This window comes from Papaver somniferum, unplaced genomic scaffold (genome assembly GCF_003573695.1).
Source record: "Papaver somniferum cultivar HN1 unplaced genomic scaffold, ASM357369v1 unplaced-scaffold_128, whole genome shotgun sequence".
In the NCBI taxonomy this organism is placed as follows: Eukaryota; Viridiplantae; Streptophyta; class Magnoliopsida; order Ranunculales; family Papaveraceae; genus Papaver; species Papaver somniferum.
Window position 1 is genome coordinate 329,242 of NW_020621936.1, and position 16,109 is coordinate 345,350.

Genomic DNA, 16,109 nt, shown 5'->3' on the forward strand with positions numbered 1-16,109 from the left:
TAAACAAATGAAAAGAGAGAATTTTCATGTATTAGGATTTAACCCTTAGTTTTAGGGATCAGAGAAACAAAACCTTCGTGATTTTGTCTTACAAGAGGAGTATATTAGTTTTTTTTTTTTTTTGAAATGGGAACCCCCTAATTTGGTAGGGGAACCTTATTTAATTACGAAAACTATGATATTACAGTTCTTACATTGCGGATAAATTTTACCCAGTTTCTATCATCGAGTACAGTATTGGAGATAAAAGATGGGCGTGTGTTGTCCCAAATTCTTGTTGCCGATGTAGTAGGGTGTTGTTGTTGTTGCTCTTCCGCCTCGTTTGCTAGCTTATCCGCCACTTGGTTTGCTTTTCGATAATCATGGGTTAGCTTGACTTGTGGTAATTCCTCCATTAGGATCCTGATCTCCTGTATCATTCCTTGTAGGTACCACGGGTTGTCATCACTTTGGTTCTGGATCAGTTGTATGATAGTGTTCACATATTTTAAATAATTTTAATTAAGATATGTTTAGTATAAAATCTGACGAAAAATTTGAATAGAATCCAGTAATCCGTGACATTCACAATCAAAACAGGAAAAAAATATCTGCCAAAATTTCCTCGGATATCCTGGTTAATGATGCTGCATGACTCCATAATCCATGCATCTTAAGCCAAACAATTAACCTAATCATCCATTTCCCCTTATGACCTTTGAATAAACACCAACCACGACAAATTAATTCTAATCCACCCGTTAGCCTGAAATCTACGCAGCTTAAATACTCACGTGCCCACTCTTTCTCTCTCTCTAAAATTTGAAATTTCTGGATCCCCGAAGAAAAACCTACACCGCTATTTATTACCTCTCTCTCTTACTCTAGAGATTTCAAATCCACTCTTGCGTCGTCTCAACGCCGTAAAATAAACCCTATTTTTTCTGAATCTGTTTGAAAATCCCCAATTGCAAACCCTAATTTTGAAAACTTAATTCCTTCTTCTCACAATCACAAGAAAGAAACAATGGCGAGAAAAGCTAAGGCTGGAACTAAGAGAAAGGCGAACCAGAAAGAAGTTGAAGAAGAAATCCCTAAACAAGTTGAAGAAGAAGAAGCTGCAGAGGAGCAAGAAATTCCTAAAGAAGTTGAAGAGGAGAAAGAGGAAGAAGAAGTTCCTGAAGAAGAACAGCCAAAGAATAAGAAACAGAAGAAAGATGAGGTTGTTGAGAAGAAAAAACAACCAGCCAAAGGTAAAGGTAAAGCTGTTGCTACAAGATCAACAGCAGCGACTACAAAAAAGGAAAGGAAACCTAGGGTTACTAAGCCTAAACTCAAAGAAGAACCTGAATACTTTGAGGATAAGCGGAATATGGTTTGCATTCTATCCCTATTTTGGCTTTTTTGTTGTGGTTTTAATTTCTGATATGTTTGATTCGATGAATGCGGTGTTTTTTTGAGATTTATATTGAATGAGTGCTCAGATTTGATTGAGGTTACTTTACTTCTGTTTCTGAATCAAAGAAAATTTCTGGTTTTCTACATTTCTGATTGAAAGTTAGGCGGTTTTGGTACTGTATGTTATAAATATTATGTGTATTTTTTTTTTACATTTCTTATATAGGTTTAGTTTTCAATGTTCTAGGTTTGAGTTTAATGTTGTCATAATTAAAGATGTAAAATACACGGATGTGTATGTTAGGGTAGCAAGTTTTGAATTCGTTGACTAATTCTGTCATTGGGACAATTTTTTATTTTTTTTACAATGTTGTACTCTATGCAGTTTGGATCTTAATTGTGTTAGCTGATTTGTGTTTTGAATTTAACATTGCACTGGTGCTTGAATTTTTTCTACTGCATATATTAATCAATAAATTAATTTTTATTTATTGTTTTCTATTTTGAATGCCTAACTGTTGTGGCTTGTAGTTTTATTTGCATTCTCTTTATATTTATTTATTTTGATTGTTGTGTTTTGCAGGAGGATCTATGGACCACTGCATTTCCAGTGGGCACTGAGGTTTGAATGAATTTTGTCTTTGTTGGATTTTTTTCTTAGTCTAAACTTTTGGTCTGTTGGAGGTTAAGCTTCTCTTGTCATTTTGTTTTCCATTTTCACAAAATACATGTTTGTTATTTGCAGTGGGATCAGATCGAAACTCTTTATGGCTTCAAATGGAGTTTCTCAAATCTGGAAGTGAGTTTTTATTCTCTTTTCATTACCTCTCATGGTTCTCTTCTTGGTGTAATGTGGATAAAAGGTACTAACAGGATTTTTTGATGTGCAGAATGCTTTTGAAGAGGGTGGACTACTGTATGGAAAGAGAGTCTATATATTTGGATGTACAGAACGTAAGTGATATTATATGCTTGAGTCCTTGTAATTCTGCAGAGACAGAGTTACTTTTTTTTTCTTAGTGATGCTTTAACTTTCAGTCTGCAAAGCATTAAACAGAATAGTTGTCAATATGATATCTTTGCTTTTGTCTTTGCAGCTCAATTGCTCTCCGTGAACGGCGAGGGAAAACTAGTTTGTATACCTGTCATTGTTGCTGTAAGTTGCTAGTCAATGGTGTTTGCTTTTATCAATATACAATGCCATTTCTTTTTGTATTTGGAATTGGGTGTTATCCCAAAAGGGTTACAAACAATATATAACTGGACATGATGCTTTGATGATGATTTGTCAAGTGGTCAAACATAGATGTATGGATACATATTATCACTTGTAAGTTATAGTCGAACACATGTATCAGTGTGGCAGATATTGTAATCATTCACAAGACGCGCCAATTGTGAAGGCATTAACATTCTTCCTACTCAAGTTAATGATGTAATGACTTCTTTCCTTTTCCTTATGCTGAACAGATTGTTAATGATTTCCCTCCTTCTGATAAGATCGGTATCAACTCGGTTCAACGGGAGGCAGAGGAAATTATCCCAATGAAACAAATGAAAATGGATTGGGTTCCTTACATCCCATTAGAAAAAAGGTACCTTCTGCAACATCAATGACTGATGCCTGAATCGTTGGTTTTTATCCAGTAGTTTCTTTGGATGTATTTGAATTTGTGCAGTGACATGAGTTTTTCTTTCATCCCTAAATGGGTATCATATATTTGTATCGCATTGTTTTACAGGGGTAATCAAGTTGAGAGATTGAAATCTGATATCTTTATCTGGAGCTGTACACAGAGAAGGTATTGATTTAATTTGTTTGGATTGTTTTTCTTTCTAATAGTTTTCCGGATTACATTTGAGTAGTGTTAGTTGATAGTTGGCTACTTAGTGTAGGTTCTTTGTTTCATGCTAATCATTATATTCTCTTGCATTTTGTTTAATGCAGAGCTTCTCTGAGAACCCTGAAAGAGGATCATTTGAAGAAGTTTGAATATTGTCTACCTTGTGCGTGTTCTAAATCTCTACTGACATATTTATTCTTCTGTTCAATTCTGTCGCGTTCATGATTATATGTTATGTTATTCCCTCTCTCTAACAAGGGTACTTCATTTTGTAAAGTATGTTTGCGCACGCATACTGACCGTGGTGGGCATGGTAGTGTCTACAAAGAAGCATAAGAAAATGATTGTAACCATATAAGCTATACGAATCATTGTCCGACCACCTGTTCATAGCCCAAATTTGTCTCCTTTTACTTGGAGCAAGGTTGTTTTTTGATCTCCGCGGTCTAGTCCAACACTGCCTTATTAGAGCATGGTAGTGTCCACAAAGAAGCATAAGAAAATGAATATAACTATATAAGCTATATGAATCATTGTCCGACCACCTGTTCATAGCCCAAATTTGTCTCCTGTTACTTGGAGCAAGGTCGTTTTTTGATCTCCTCGGTCTAGTCCAACACTGCCTTATTAGGGTGTTTTGTTTTGAGATCACTGTGCCCAAAAATTTAACCCTAATATAATTGTGTAGAAGCAATTAGGGTGCCTCTTTTTTCTTGATAAATTTACCTGTAGTATAATTTAGTTGCTCATCTTACATGGATCGGTACCATGGAATCAATACTCTAAAAGTAGAGTATCAGATCCATTCAGTGTCTGCGGGAGACGTCTTTTAACAATTTACAATATCGTGTGCAGATTTTTACAATCCATTCAGGGAGGAAGAAATCAACCAGAGCACTGTTGTTGACATAATGTTTCCAATAGAACCACTAGTGAGTTGTTCTGTACACATCTGTATATAATTGAGCAACTTAAGCAACCTTGGCCTGCCTATCGTATGATGCTAGCAGCTTTTAATTCCAACAGTTGACTGGGAAATCTGTCATACTCAACCTCTGATTAATAACGATTTTTTATCCTTGTTGCTTTGCAGGTTGTATGTGATTTTGATTGGGAACTTGATGACCTTGAGGTATAGATCACCAGCTTTGTTCTCGTTATCCTCTTTTATGGTAGAGGACCGTTGTTCGTTTAAGAACTATTTCTGTCCTGACCCCCGAGTCGTTTTTCTAATTTGCTCTCTGAATTTTTCTAATGTGTTACTAGGAGTTTGTTGATGAGAAAGTTACAGATGAGGTAGTAACAGAAGATCAAAAAGATGCGTTTAAGGTAACTAACTAACTATGTCTATCTGTTTGATGGGCAATTCTAGTCATCAGTAATATAAATCTCACCTGACCAACCAACCTTTGCCTTGGCAACATCAGGAATTTATCAGGGAGAAGGTTAAAGAAGCAAAGAAAGCGAACCGAGAGGTATCAGAAATTAGTGTTTTTTTGTTATTTATCTATGCAATGTATTTTCGCTCACTAAGGCATTAGTCATATATGCTGTTTTTAAAATCAGACAACATTGTGGATTCCATAAAGGTCAGGTGTGAAGTATATCCTAATTTTCTTATAAGAGGTGTGTTCTTGTAATCCTTGTAGGCTAGAGAGGTACGAAAGAAAGCAAAAGAAGAAACAAGTGAAGAGACCAAAAGAGCTTTTGAGAACATGAGGTTTTACAAATTTTATCCAGTAAAAACTCCAGATACTCCAGATGTGTCAGAAGTCAAGGTAATTTCTTTAATATTTTCGTCCATTTACTAGCAAATTTATTAGGTATAATGTTCTCGTTTAAGTAGAATAGTAAGATCCACTTACTTGGTTATATATATAACTGTTAGTATTAGGTATAATGTTCTCGTTTAAGTAGAACAGTAAGATCCACTTACTTGGTTATATATTAGTATATATGTAACTGTTAGTTCCACTTGGAAGTGATCCGAGGAAGAGTTCCGTTAGGGTGATGATCTTCTCCACTGCGTGCATTGACATCTTTATTCAGATCACTCTAACCTTGTATTAGGGTGGCAATTAGCAAATGCATGCGTGATAATTCTTAGTTCAATTGAGTTATCCTAACAACACTTTTGACTTCTTTTATCTTTTCTTTTCTGTCTGGGGTGTTACACCATGCAGGCTCCCTTCATAAATAGGTATTACGGGAAGGCACACGAGGTTCTTTAGAGCGCTGCAGAAAGGACATCATCATATTGTCTTTACATTATTCTGGTGGACTTAAAAATATGCAAGAAATTTCAGTGAAGAGTTGTCAGGATCTGAAATGTCTTTTGTTGGTTTAGAAATGCATTGGACTAGTTGTGAAATTCCATACTCTGCAACTCTTTATTGCGGAATTAGCGAAAGCCTCGGCTGAAAACCCTAGAAAACTTCAGGGAGTAGGTTATTCTTTACCATCAGATTAAGATATGTAGGAGAAAATATAGAGACAGCTTGTAATATTTTCGGAAATTGACAGAGGGGGTCTTTCCCCTGCTGCATCTATAGCAATTTTGTAATACTTTGAATCTTTGATACCCCTGAATGTTACATGAGCAGAATCGTATTTGTATGCTTTTGTCACAACTTTTCATGTCAGGAGTATAAGCAATTACATGTCAGGAGTATAAGCAATTACATTTATACTAGTCAGTTGCTGAAGGGAATTACGAATGAAGAAATTCTAGTAACAGTGGGGGGATGGACCTGTTCTAACACTGGAATATCTCTCAACACACTTGGAAGGGGTTGGCGTGGCTCTTCAAAGTAGAACTTGTCATACAATACGGATTCATGGATAATCTAGGGAGAAATGTTGAAGAGCATTGTGGAGGGATTGTACGACATGGAGGGATTGTACGACAAACTTGCTGTCAGTGTGGGAAACGGTTAGTCAGGGGACCCTGCGCTGAACTCTAGTCAGCTTCAATTAGTTTCCTACCAACCTTATGAAACCCAGAACTGATTCTCTAGCTTCCTTCCGTATGCATGCAACCAGAGAAAAATAAAAGATAATTTCCAACAGTGACAAACCTCCAACAGTGACAAACCTTATGAAACCCAGAACTGATTCTCTAGCTTACTTCCGTATGCATGCAACCAGAGAAAATGATCTTTAACAAGAGGCACAATGGGTATGGCTAGAAGCCGATGCAGATCTTCACAGAAGCTAACACTACGAAAATGATAAAAACTATGCTTCCCCTCACTGTTTTGACCAAAAAAATAAATACAATCGACAATTTGACCAATGCCGTAGAAGACAGGTAACCCATAATGTTGCCAATGTCAATGCGTTTAATGTCCTGGCCACATGACACGGCGACCTACAAACATTGGTCCTCCCAGAACCAAAACTCCACCATCAACCAACCACCACCAAACAACGATGCTAGGTATGTGGTAGGAGGCATTATTGGAAAATCAGGTAACAGAGGACGAAAAGAATGTTGTATCACTGGAGCTTCAAAGCCTTGCGATTCTTTTCAGCAATTATTTCGATCCTTCCCAATAAATTGACGAGTACAATCGGTCAGCGAAATATTGCTGTCAGGATATAATGAAGCCCTAACAACGTTGTTGGATTCAAAGGTTGTACTCCCTTGACCCAACCAAGAACACACTGTATTTGTTTTTGAAGATGCTTAGAGAGAAAGAATTTTTTTTTTTAATCATTGTAATGGGAAGAATCCTTCGCTCTTTATAGAGGGTTTCATGCCTTTTGAAGATATCGTTTCATCTTCAAAAGACGCTATCAAAGGTCGTCATCCATTAATGGGAAGAGACGCGACTGTAGAAAATTTTGGAAACCGAATTAGGTTTTGAATTTCAAAACCAGAAAAATTACCGGGAGGGCTACGCCCCCCGGACCCCCTTCGTAGCGGCAAACAATATTGAAAATATCTAACAGGCATTTCGTGTTGAACTCTTTTGTCTAACATAATGCCAATGTCTATGGAGGAAGCAGATATTCTGGCCGCATAGCTCCGTAACATTTTCTGGTCAGTTTTAAAGAAAAATAAGGGCCGGCCTTGTTTTTCCAATCCATAATTATCATTCAGGTTCAATCCTATCAAATGAGGTTAGAGAATAAACTTTCGGATGATGAAATTTTGGGATAACTATCATGATCCGATCTCGGGAAATTCAATATTTCTCATATAACAGCTCGGTAAAAGAAACAAACTGTAATATTACAAGGAAGCTATAATACTTGGAATTTCGAAAAACATACTAACGCTTCAATGAGCAAAGTCAATACTGTTAAACAACAAAAGGAAAATTAAACATATTCCCATATATATCGAAAATTAGCATTGCCTTCACAATTTGGATGAGATAATTTCGTCGGAACAGGTGATCCGACTTTCCGTTAAGTAAGTTACTAACAAATAAATAGTTTTATTTTCCATCTTTAACCCTTTTTCTTTGAGAGGGTTTGATGGAGAGGAATTTTACCATGGTCTCGACCCGGTAGAATACGAACCTGCATTGACACCATGAGGTTCTGAACTTTTAGTGATAAAATTAGTGACTATTTTATTTCCTACGGATCTTCCACTAATACTAGCATTAGTTGTATTACTAATTATCTCCTCTTTCAAGGGAAATTGGTCATCATCATCATCTGCATGTCTAGCCATATTGTTCTTTTCACCTTCTAACTCTCTATATTTGTTTAAGTAAATCTTTAGAGACCCGACGTAATTCTCGAAACCAAGTGTGGTCATAGCCCATAAAAGATCGTCTCCATTGATTGTCTTCCTTTTCTCTCTTTGACATTTATCGGATGCTTCACCGTGACAAAGCTAATGAACTCTGATACACATTCTTGAACTGTTTCTTTAGCTTCTTTTGATATCTTTGCATTTGAAGGAAGCGAGTTCTTCATGATACGACTCACGTTAGCTATGGGTAAAAACTGGTATTGATCTTTAGAGATGTTAGCACTGTCATTATCGTTGGGCAGAACCTGCGGAGGAAGTAGGACTTTTCACCTCGTTGTTTCGCGATCTTTTTCGAGTCATTCTAGAAAAATATGACGAAATGAAATGAAGTAGTGAGTGTATGTAAGTTGGTTTCTAAAGCTAAGAGACCAAAAATATTTGTCAAGAAACAACAACTTAACCCTTAATTCTTACCAACGGACGTAGGTATCTTAAAAGTGAAAAAGAAGAAAAAAAGGGAATGGAAGAAAAAGAGAGCTGTCTCACTTTTTTGCTCGTTTCTATCTGCAATGATTCTCGTTCATGAAACAAAATAAGAATATCAAGGCTATGGTGTTGAAATAAAAACCAACTCATATATAATTATGTATAAGTAAAAGTGTAAAAAACCTTAAATATTAAAGAAAACTTCAGGTGATTACTTGATTCTATTCATGAAAAGAGTTTGTGAAATAATGAGGAAGTGACAAATGTCTTATTGTTAACCATGGAAACTCCAGGTCAAATTAAAACAAGTATATCTAATATGGATTCTGTTTAATATTTCAAGGAAATTTCTTTCTTCCTTTGCAACTTGTTTATTTTTTTCATTAATTCGCCGGTTCTTGGATTGTTTTTATTTACTCGAGTATTTCACTAAAGTCAAATAATAAAATTATGTAACAACCCCTTTGAGATTCCATTACTATTTGCTAGCACTAAACATATCTTCCTTTTGGATTATGTTTTGAAATAAAGGATAAAAATTTATAAAAAAGCATCTTTGAATTAAGTCTTTGTAATGGCGGCAACATGATATCCAACTGTTAACAAACACTGAGATATTGCCAAATCCTGTAAAATCATAAAGTCTTATCAGTCTTGTTATGAAACAAAAATTAGTATATGTATCAAGATGGTATTATCAAACATTACAAAGACGACACATTTTACCTGCATTTTTAATATTTAACTCTTTTACCTTACGACTTTGACAAAACTAGGCAATTACAAGTGCATTACGTCCTGCTAATACCCACGTTTCAAATAAATAGGCTTGTTTAATGTGTTAATTTAAATAACCAGGACCAAACCCAACATGTGAAGTATCAACATGAGGATAAACTGCAGGTTCAGATGTGCGGTTGGTCCATAACCTTGAAGTGGTTTCCTGCAAAACAGGAGGTGAGTTTTCATCGTGTTTCTTTGATCGGCTATCTTCATTGATGTGCTTTCATGCTCTGGTTATTTTGTTATTCTTTGGACTGCTAAGTAATTTCGTCGCCGTTGTTCTTCGTTCCTCCGTGCTAAACATGGCTTCCACCATGAGTTACGTCTATATATGTCTTTCTGTATTGAAGTAGGTCTCTGCTATTTATGCATTATTATACGAGGTTCCTCCAATTTAGGCAGTCTTTGGTTTTGTGGCTCAAGTACTTACCGAATGAAAAAAATGGGATATCCGGGGTCGGGGGGCCTTTTAGTATGCCCCGACTCATACTGCACTATTTGTGTCTTGTCTTACTGAGTTCATGGGACAGATATTCCAGCGAAGTAGTAAGTTCCATATATCCTATGATTTGTTTGGGATGTTTCTTCGGTGCTGTCAGCAACTTGGTCGTCGTCTTGTCTGTTGCTTTATAATACGCTTCTGGAATGTATTATGTCAGAAAATCGTTCGGTCAACTCACAAGTTTTGATATGCCCGGCTTGTTGTCAATCTTAGTTGATCAGAACTATGACTTGATTTATAGTTTACTAAAATCGGTCTCAAATTAGGAATAAAAGCATGGTAATTGAGTATCAGGAGTCACCAATCGACCTTGAAGATTGAAAATTGAAGAACGACGATGTTAACGGAAACTTCATCAACATAGGTATGTGAAGACTGACTATGCTATTTACTCATATTATCTACTATCATGTCTACTGAGACAAGTCATATGAATTTAGTATGATGATGAATATTGCAAAGAATAATGCAAGCTAAGGAGTATTCAAGTTAGTTCTTAAAGTTCACAATTTTTTTTACGTACCAGTTCACAAACTTCAGCTTATATATAAATATAAAGACTTGATTTTTAAATCTCAGTTAACTTACTTAGACGTGAACTAGTCGATTTTGAGATAATATTAGATTCTGTTTAATTCAATGGTACACGAATTATTTCATACAGTTCTCAAACTAGCTGATTTTGGATATTTCTTGTACCTTTTGTTTCCAAGTACACAAACTGTTTTGACAGTTCACGAATTTGCCAAATTCAAAAGGTTCCTAAGTTACGAGACGACTTTGAGTTCACAAACTGTTTTGACGGTTCAGATCTAATTTGGTCTTGTGTACATATACTCCACTTATGCTTGACGGTTCCAGAACTACTTAAGCATGGCTCTCTCAAAAACTACTTTGTGCACTAAGGTTGTACACATTTTCTTCGTGATTCAAAGAAAAATTCTCACATGATTTCATGCACAATCTATATGGAGAATTTTAGCTTGCTTGGATACAAAGCAATTCGTAAACATATAAACTAGTTCACGAACTTGCCTTGTTTAGTATTGTTCATCAAATTAAATAGAAGAGTCCCTGCACATTACAATCTCAATCCTAACACTTCAGTGTCCTAGTTGCGGCTAGAGCCGTCCTCTAAAACCTAGATTTCAGAAATCTAGTTCGTGTTATCTGGATCATGTTCTTATTGATCTTTTAGTTTCTGAACTATATAGATCAGAAACGAGATACATAGAAATCACACAATATTCTTTGTCTCAGAGTTCGTGATTCCATAAGGTAGATATCTAAATTAGTTCTAGTTTAATTTGTTTAGATTGTTTTTGTTATGTATAATTGATTAGGCATCTCCATAAATTTTGAAGAAAACAAGTTTAACTTAATCTTGAGTTTGCTTGGTATCCTTTTTTATTGAAGATCCCTCATTAGTCTATGGATTTCCATACCTTGGTTAAATATATTTATGAAGAAAATCAGATATGATCCCTGTTAGAGGCATAATAGTCATAAAATTATTCACTTAAGTCAAAGAAACTCTTAGTTTTGTATAGGAAGTCAGTTAGGAAAATCGTGTTATGTAGAGTCTTGCGAGATCCAAGAGACGCAAAGGAGAACAACTGATGTTGAATTGCTCGTAGGGTCGATTCGGTCTCCACTACATTCCAGTCCGAAGTCTGATAGTAGGCTAGTGTCTGTAGCGATTTAATACAGTACGGTGTTCAAGTTCTAGACTAGGTCCCGAGGTTTTTCTGTTTTGCATTTTTCCTCGTTAACAAAATTTATGGTGTCTTGTATTAACTATTTTTTGTATTATATTGTTTATCTTTATTATAGAAGCATCACAAGTAGTACGTTAAATAACATAGACAGTTTTTAAGCCTAAAAGACTGTAAAGAACTTACAAGATATATTTTTGAGAATCTGTATCTTCAAAGAAAGATCACAATACTTGTTCTTAGTGAAATTCGGTTCTGTAACAGTTTGAGTACATACTAGGTTATTACTTGGATATTCATTTTTGAGATTTTCCAAGTTAAACTTGTCTTCGCATCAGATATCAGATATTTATTGAAGATCTATGCTACTGATTGTGACAAGTTTTTCCATACAGGTTTCCGAATAAAAATTTGGTAGTGTACTTGGTACCCCCTCCTTTTCATATTTCTCTATAGTTATCAGGTTTCCTTACTAATTTGATAGCGGTACATAGTATCAGAAGGATTGTGTGCCTTTCAACCTTGTGTGAGCGATCGTCGATCATCCTCCTGCATCAGATGACGCGATACATAACAATTCATGAATAAAGTTTGCTCTTTATTGGTTCGTCGTCTAATGGTCATCCACAGGCTGTGTTCCTCTTGTTGTGGGGTCAGTTGTCAAGGGTTGTTGTAGATATGGGCTTAATATTTCTTTCTATGTTGATAGTGCGTCTTCCGGATCCTCAAACTCCGTCCACGTGTACCCTTAAACTAGTTATTTTGTGTGTTTTTCTGGATGTGATGTATTGCCTCTGGGAAATTGTTCGGTATGGCGGTGCCGAGAGTACAAAGAAGGCTTCATATAGTGGTTGTTTGTTCATGGATAAATGATTTTTGGGTCTTGATAAGCTCCCCTAGCGTACTTACTCTCCTCAGGATAACGTCTAACTTTATTCACGTTACTCTTTTGCTGGTGATTATTGTAAGATGATAGATTCTTATACGTCGATCAGAGTCTATATTTGTCTCGTTGTTCTTTCTCACATTTTCCATATCTATACGAGTACTTGGTGATAGCATACGTTTTAATCTTGAAATGAAAGTTTGTTGGGTTTAAGAGTTGTGAGTTAAGGTGTTATTTGTTTCAAGAGATTTCCATATATATAGCCTTTCACCATGTGATATCTATATAACCTTGCACTGTGTGATGCTTCAAGGATTTATTCCACTTTGCTTAAGTAGGAAAGATCAAAGGACTTTTCCCGATTTCACAGGGTTGAGTCGAAAGATCCCTTAGTCGGCCAAAATGTAGTTGTTTAAAATCTAATCTCTACACCCAAGTAGATACAAACTCAGAATGAAATTAAAACACAAGTATAGAGATATATAAAAAAAAAAGGTTTCATAGAAGCACTCGATCAGGGACCCTTAACTTGAAGGTTAAGGTTCTATATATAGACTTCTCGAGGACAGACATGTGATACAGTGTTACAGTGCTGGACGACACAGGCGGTTACAAGTCGTACTTATCCGCTGCTAAGATCATCAAAGCCTTATTTGCAGACACATTTCATAGTCAGAGTCCTTGTAAATGGAGCCAGTAGTCTGAGTTATATAGATTCTGGTGACCAAATTCCTAAGCTAGGTATTGCGTATCCACAATAATAATACTCTAAGTGTTTTGATTCTTTTCTAGAAAGAAAAATCGGAAACATTAATTTGGGACTCATACCAATATCCATTGAATCGTCAAATGATATTCGATTTTCTTTTTATAAAAAACTTATAACCCAAAAACACTCAAAGTGACAAGCATTAACAAATCACAAAATTTTTAGATGTTCTCTTCAAAGTCACCCATTAATGAGCTACAATCTAATCCAGTTGGATCACTGATTTTTCCAAATGAGAGGAAATAAAACCATTATTGTAGAAAGAATATGCTTAAGTATCCTATTTTCTGGGTGACCTAATCTATTGAACCCATCTTTAGCAGTGCTAAGTTCAGGGTTTAAAACTTTCTTAATTAACTGTACAATAACTAAACTGCAAGTCATACAAAACATTCTTAATGCCACCTCTAAATAATTCTTTCTTGTTATTAAATCCTTAACATAAAGCTGATAAGGATAAAACTCAAAGAAACAATGATTTTCTTTGGTAAATTAATGCACGAATAATAAGTTTTTAGTTATAGATGGCACATGGAGAACATGCTAAACCATTACCGACTTTTCCACAATTTGAACCTTCATACGGAGAGTATAAATTGAGGTTGGAAAAATATGATGTTATATGCTATGTTGCACCTAAGTCATATATACCCAATTTCTTACTAATAAAAATTCTCATGATATGCAACATAGCTTCTGTTATTGGGAACCAAGAATCATCATTTTTTTTTCATAATATTCTTTAGTACGTAAAGGCATTGTATGCTTGAATTGGTGAATCATAGGAAGACCTACTAAATCTATATCGACATTCAACAACACAGTAGCCTACTTTGCTGCGAATTTGGCAATAAATGTAGTAACCATACTTGGATTAGGAGTATAGAAATTAGATTGGAAAAATTTACCACCTGGTCGAATCTACCACCACGAAAACCATCTTGAAAAGAAATCTACCACCACAAAAAATTTCACGAAAATTACCACCTCTAAAACCAGGATTCCAATCAAATTGTGAATAATATCCATAATTAGGAGCAAAACCTTTATGAGAATAACCGGAATCTTGCGGAAAATTAGATGTTGAATGTAGTCAACAATATAAACAGAAATTGTTGATAAATCAGGATTATCATGAGAAGGCATACGCGATTCTCAGCAAGAAGTAATACGAAAAGTTGTAAAGGAATTTTAATCAGATTGTAGGCTATGAAGAATGAGATAAACAAGATCATTATCTTGATCATTCCGATAGACTTGTGCAAGTTGATGAGCTAAGGATCGAGCATTATTGAATCATCCAATATGTTCCTTTCTTGAGATTATGAAGTTCTTATCTAAATTGCATAAATTTAGATATTGTTCGAAATTTTACAAACTAACACCTGAACAAGGCAATAACCTGTCAAAAGAAGAAAGTAGCCAAGACAAGATTTCATGATCTTAATTTAACCAAGTAATAGATGTTGCATTCAGAAAAAATCCAGATGAAGTTGCAAAAGAATCTTAATCAACCAGTGATTAACTTTCTGTGGAATATTAAATACTTGACAGGACATACAAGTTATTCAACAAAACGAAACAGATCATAACTTGTGTAAGGAGAAACAGTTTGTAATTCCCAGATAACGTAATTAGTTGGTGTGATTTTAGAATGAGGTTTAAAATTATGAGTGATATGTGTATGAGTTGAATTAGGATCAGAAATCTTTTTTATTAACGAGGAGAAAACTTCAAATGCAGAAAGAAAAATCTAAAAATTAATCAATTATGATGCCTTATTAGGATACTAGAGCTTGACCCGTGTCATAATGACACAACCTCCATAATAAGTTATTTTTTTGTGTATCTATTTTGACTTGTATCATTCATTTGTTGTTACGATATAAAATGACCGATAGTTGTTCCCCCTATTTAGTAATCGAGCTTATTTGAACAAGCTAAAGATAGTGAACCATGACTTCCATATTATAATATTACATATGTCATAATGACAACAAATAAGCATTGCTTACTATCGCACAAATCAAAAACCACCACAACCAGAAACACTCATTACCATTAATTTTTCTACCACCACCACTTCCATCGACTCCATCACATATAATTGTCAACAAATTTGTTATCTAGTTAATAGAAGTATATAAATTATGATAAGGGGTAATTTGTGAATACTTACCAATAATTTGCATTACCTCCCATGGATATTGTTAATTAGCAAAACCTCTTATAGTGAAGTTTCCGTCCGTTTTCAGTTAGCTGACTCGGCGATAGTGAAAGATATGCAAAAATAAAAGTTTTTTCGGTGAACTGCCTAAAATACCCTCTCTTTTCTTTTATATTGTGATCGAGTTTATTCAAACATTATAAACGATCAACGTACATCTTTCTCAATATAATGTTACCTGTGCCGTAATAACAGAGAATTAACATTCTCAACTACTACTCACCAACATGCACCACCGCCGATGAACCGCCAACTATCGCCATTTCTTCCACCAAGGGCCGAGCTATTAATCTAGCTATGGAAAGAAAAAAAATCACATTGAGCAAGATGGTAACACTTCCACCGCCACTACCGCTACCTGCTCCACCACCACAACTACCACGATTCATTGATATGTTTAATAATTAGCAAATTTTTATCATCTCTGGAGGTATATAAATATATAAATTAGTAACAAATTACGAGAAATTAATAAAAAAGTTATTATGGGATATTGATTTGGATATTTGATAACATTATGAGAAATTAATATAAAATTATTATGTTAAAATTAGTGGGACATTAATAATATAATAAGCAAATTAATACCATTAGATGTGTTTTCAACTTTCAATCAAAGGCATAACTGTTGTGGGCAACTACAACCATAGATTTATTTATTGCAAGAACAAATTTGGACAACACTTTGTCTTGCCTAACTTGTCTAAATCTTGTTTTGTATTCTAGATAATGAATGGCAAACCTCTGTTCTTCTTATGGAAAGACATGACAGACTGAATAAATTGACACCTCATTAGCAGTATAATAAA

At 35.0% G+C, this 16,109-nt stretch overlaps 1 protein-coding gene and 1 pseudogene across 1 annotated transcript; one reads left to right on the forward strand and one right to left on the reverse strand.

The window, feature by feature from the left end:
- Positions 1-798: 798 nt before the first annotated feature.
- Positions 799-5,851, forward strand: LOC113331989 (protein HEAT INTOLERANT 4-like). Its single transcript, XM_026578642.1, has 14 exons — positions 799-1,354; positions 1,961-1,999; positions 2,123-2,176; positions 2,268-2,331; positions 2,475-2,533; positions 2,848-2,972; positions 3,120-3,179; positions 3,326-3,384; positions 4,077-4,153; positions 4,315-4,353; positions 4,488-4,550; positions 4,649-4,696; positions 4,871-4,999; positions 5,405-5,851. The coding sequence occupies exons 1-14, from the start codon at positions 1,007-1,009 to the stop codon at positions 5,450-5,452; spliced, it is 1,212 nt and encodes a 403-aa protein (XP_026434427.1). The 5' UTR covers positions 799-1,006; the 3' UTR covers positions 5,453-5,851.
- A 1,718-nt stretch (positions 5,852-7,569) lies between these two features.
- Positions 7,570-15,689, reverse strand: LOC113332088 (annotated as a pseudogene).
- Between the last annotated feature and the right edge of the window lie 420 nt (positions 15,690-16,109).

Excerpts from the sequence above, each read along its gene's own strand:
- LOC113331989 (XM_026578642.1), top strand. The coding sequence starts at position 1,007 with ATGGCGAGAAAAGCTAAGGCTGGAACTAAGAGAAAGGCGAACCAGAAA. Across the intron at positions 1,355-1,960 it reads TTGAGGATAAGCGGAATATG|GAGGATCTATGGACCACTGC; the intron begins GTTTGCATTCTA and ends TGTGTTTTGCAG. Across the intron at positions 2,534-2,847 it reads GTATACCTGTCATTGTTGCT|ATTGTTAATGATTTCCCTCC; the intron begins GTAAGTTGCTAG and ends TATGCTGAACAG.